At 42.7% G+C, this 2,979-nt stretch overlaps 1 protein-coding gene across 1 annotated transcript in view; it reads left to right on the top strand.

Moving 5' to 3' along the window:
- The window catches only part of SEC31B (SEC31 homolog B (S. cerevisiae)), a 28,448-nt gene that overhangs the window by 14,208 nt on the left and 11,261 nt on the right, over positions 1-2,979 (top strand). Inside the window, exons 14-15 of the mRNA XM_010000827.1 lie at positions 368-546; positions 1,862-1,988. Coding sequence (XP_009999129.1) covers positions 368-546; positions 1,862-1,988 — 306 coding nt within the window. The remainder of the gene's footprint in view (positions 1-367; positions 547-1,861; positions 1,989-2,979) is intronic.

Raw genomic sequence — 2,979 nt, forward strand, 5'->3', positions numbered from 1 at the left:
GGGAAAGAGGAGAGTAGGGAAAATCAGAAAATTAGAGATACCAGGAAGAATCTAGTCAGCCCCAGCAGATGAATACTTTTGAAACACATGACCCATCCCCATGTCATGCAACATCTCTCAGTATCTTGCAAGGAACTCTTTACAGATAAGAGACCCATTAAAAATATAAAAGAATATTTTAGATGATGGAAGGCTTACTGTCAAGTCAGTGGGTTTTCTTTGAAGTACAAAACCTGATCTAAGTTTCCAAATCTTTTAGCTAGGCTTCCATACATTGTTGGGTTTTTTACTGTATGGTCTTTAAAGTGAGCATCATCAATGCATCTGAATGCTGCCTCTGTGGGTTAACTCTGCTTCTCATTTGTAGATACAGATGGACTCATCAGCCAAGCCCTTTTGTTGGGGAACTTTGAGGGTGCAGTGGAGCTGTGCATGAGGGCAGAGCGTTTTGCTGATGCCATAATCTTAGCTATAGCTGGAGGGGAGAACCTCCTGAAGGAGACCCAGAAACGCTACTTTGCCAAGCGTAAGACAAAGCTCTCCCTGGTAAGTGACAGTTTTTTGTACCTACTCAGCAGGGGAAGGTGTGCAGTATCTTGGCAGATGTTTATCTGAATATATGTGAATCATAGAATCCTAGGGGTTGGAAGAGACCTCGAAAGATCATCTAGTCCAACCCCCCCTGCCAGAGCAGGCTCACCTAGAGTACATCACACAGGAACGCATCCAGGTGGGTTTTGAATGTCTCCAGTGAAGGAGACTCCACAACCTCCCTGGGCAGTCTGTTCCAGTGCTCTGTCACTCTTACAGTAAAACATTTTTTTCGGATATTCACCTTGAACCTCTTATGCTCCAATTTGCACCCATTACCCCTTGTCCTATCACTGGTCATCACTGAAAAAAGCCTAACTCCATCTCCCTGACACTCACCCTGTACATATTTGTAAACATTGATGAGGTCACTCCTCAGTCTCCTTTTCTCCAAGCTAAGGAGACCCAGCTCCCTCAGCCTTTCCTCATAAGGGAGATGTTCCACTCCCTTAATCATCTTAGTAGCTCTGCGCTGGACTCTTTCGAGCAGTTCCCTGTCCTTTTTGAACTGAGGGGCCCAGAACTGGACACAATACTCCAGATGCTGCCTCACCAATGCAGAATAGAGGGGGAGGAGAACCTCTCTTGACCGACTAACCACACCCTTTCTAATGCACCCCAGGATGCCATTGGCCTTCTTGGGCACAAGGGCACATTGCTGGCTCATGGTCATCCTCATATGTGGAAGTGCTTTGGCAGGAAATAGAATGTCAGCAGAATCTCTTCATCTCCTCTTGGCTAGACATTTACTGTAATCTCTTGGTAGTTGTATAACAGCTTCATGTTGTCCACCAAGAATGTCTGTGTTCTTTGTTTCTTTTGTTTTTAATCTAATGGTTTCTGCCTCAGCTTCCTGTGCTTGTAACTTGTGGAGCATACTGCTCCTTTACAGCACAGCTAGAAGGATCCTAGCTGACAGATTGGCAAAGGATAATGCGTAACAGGAGTTTGGATATCCTAATGCTATATTCCCAGTCATAAAGAGTAGCTGCTCTGAAACAGGATATGTGTTAGATAGAACTTCAATTTTGTCTAGTGTGGTTGTTTCCGTATTGTCTTCAGTGCCTTGTTGGGCTTTTTTACTTTCTTTAGTGGCATTTGGTTCCAGTTACCATTAACGCTGGGATAGGTGAACCTTCATGTACAGTGAAGTAGTTGCTGCACGGTGGGAAGTGTACATGAAAATGAGCTATCCCTGTGGGTGCCCTTACTTAAGCAGTCAGCTTACCTTTGTCTGCAGTGACTGACAGGCCTTCTGGTTCTCTTACAGCTGCTTTCCTCCATTGTGCAGCAGAACTGGCAAGATATTGTTTGCACATGTGATCTACAGAGCTGGAAGGAGGCACTGGCCATCTTGTTAACATACTCAACGCACGAGGACTATACCCAGCTCTGTGGTATGCAGTGTACTGTTTTTATACAGTTTCCCTTAGAGGAGGGCAACTCTGGACTACTTACAGAAAGAAGTGGATACTGTTAAGGAAGGAAAGCACTCCTTACTCATTAGAGCTAGCTGAAACTTACTAAATAAGTGTGGGCTGTTGAGTTACATGAATTATGTGTGCACACTGTATCTGAGAGTCATAGCATAAAGTTATATGTGCTGATATTTCCTGTCACCTCTACCAATAGCATGTAAAAAACCAGGATAGACACTAGACTGAGACACTAGGAGGAGGATATTTATTATTTTATTCTGGGGAGAAGTGGATTTTCTTTACAGTAGAAGGTAAGGTGGCTTCAGTAGTTTCCTTTCAGTAGTTTTGTTAGTAGTCCAGTGTGCTTAGCAACTGGTTGTTGTGAGGCTCTGAGTTAGAGGATGATCTAGTGTCTGAATCTGATAAAATTACTCATGTTGCTTAGCTGGGAACTACTGACTGATGGGAACAGTTAAGTGCTGTTGGAGAAATGCCAGCAGTTTAGACAAGATGATACAATTTGAAATGCAAGAAAACATAACACCTTTTACAGACTCAGCTGTAGGGCTTGGAAGGTGCTGGTGGTGATGGTGGTATAACTCCAGCTCACCTTTATCTCCTAGCGTTTGCTAAACACTGACAACTACCAGATTACTAGATGTCCCTGGTATTGGACACTACTGTTGCCTGGATATTCCCAGAGTGTTTTGAAGAAAAAAAAAAAAGATTGGATTTTTTCACTGAATTAATCTACCATTTTTAAGGCTTTTTATTTTTTTATATGTCTGAGCAGACATATAAAAATTGGCAGATACATACAAAATTACTTAATTTTTTGACCAAGTTGGGTTTGGGATTCCCTAATGATGCCCATTTCTCTGTGTTATCCAAGAATTAGGTGCACATCCAACATTTTCTCAAGCCAAGCAAGAGTACGATTGCTAAGAGATGAGGTTTGGTTTTAAATGAA

This window comes from Chaetura pelagica, unplaced genomic scaffold (assembly GCF_000747805.2).
Source record: "Chaetura pelagica isolate M959 unplaced genomic scaffold, ChaPel_1.0 scaffold166, whole genome shotgun sequence".
In the NCBI taxonomy this organism is placed as follows: domain Eukaryota; kingdom Metazoa; phylum Chordata; class Aves; order Apodiformes; family Apodidae; genus Chaetura; species Chaetura pelagica.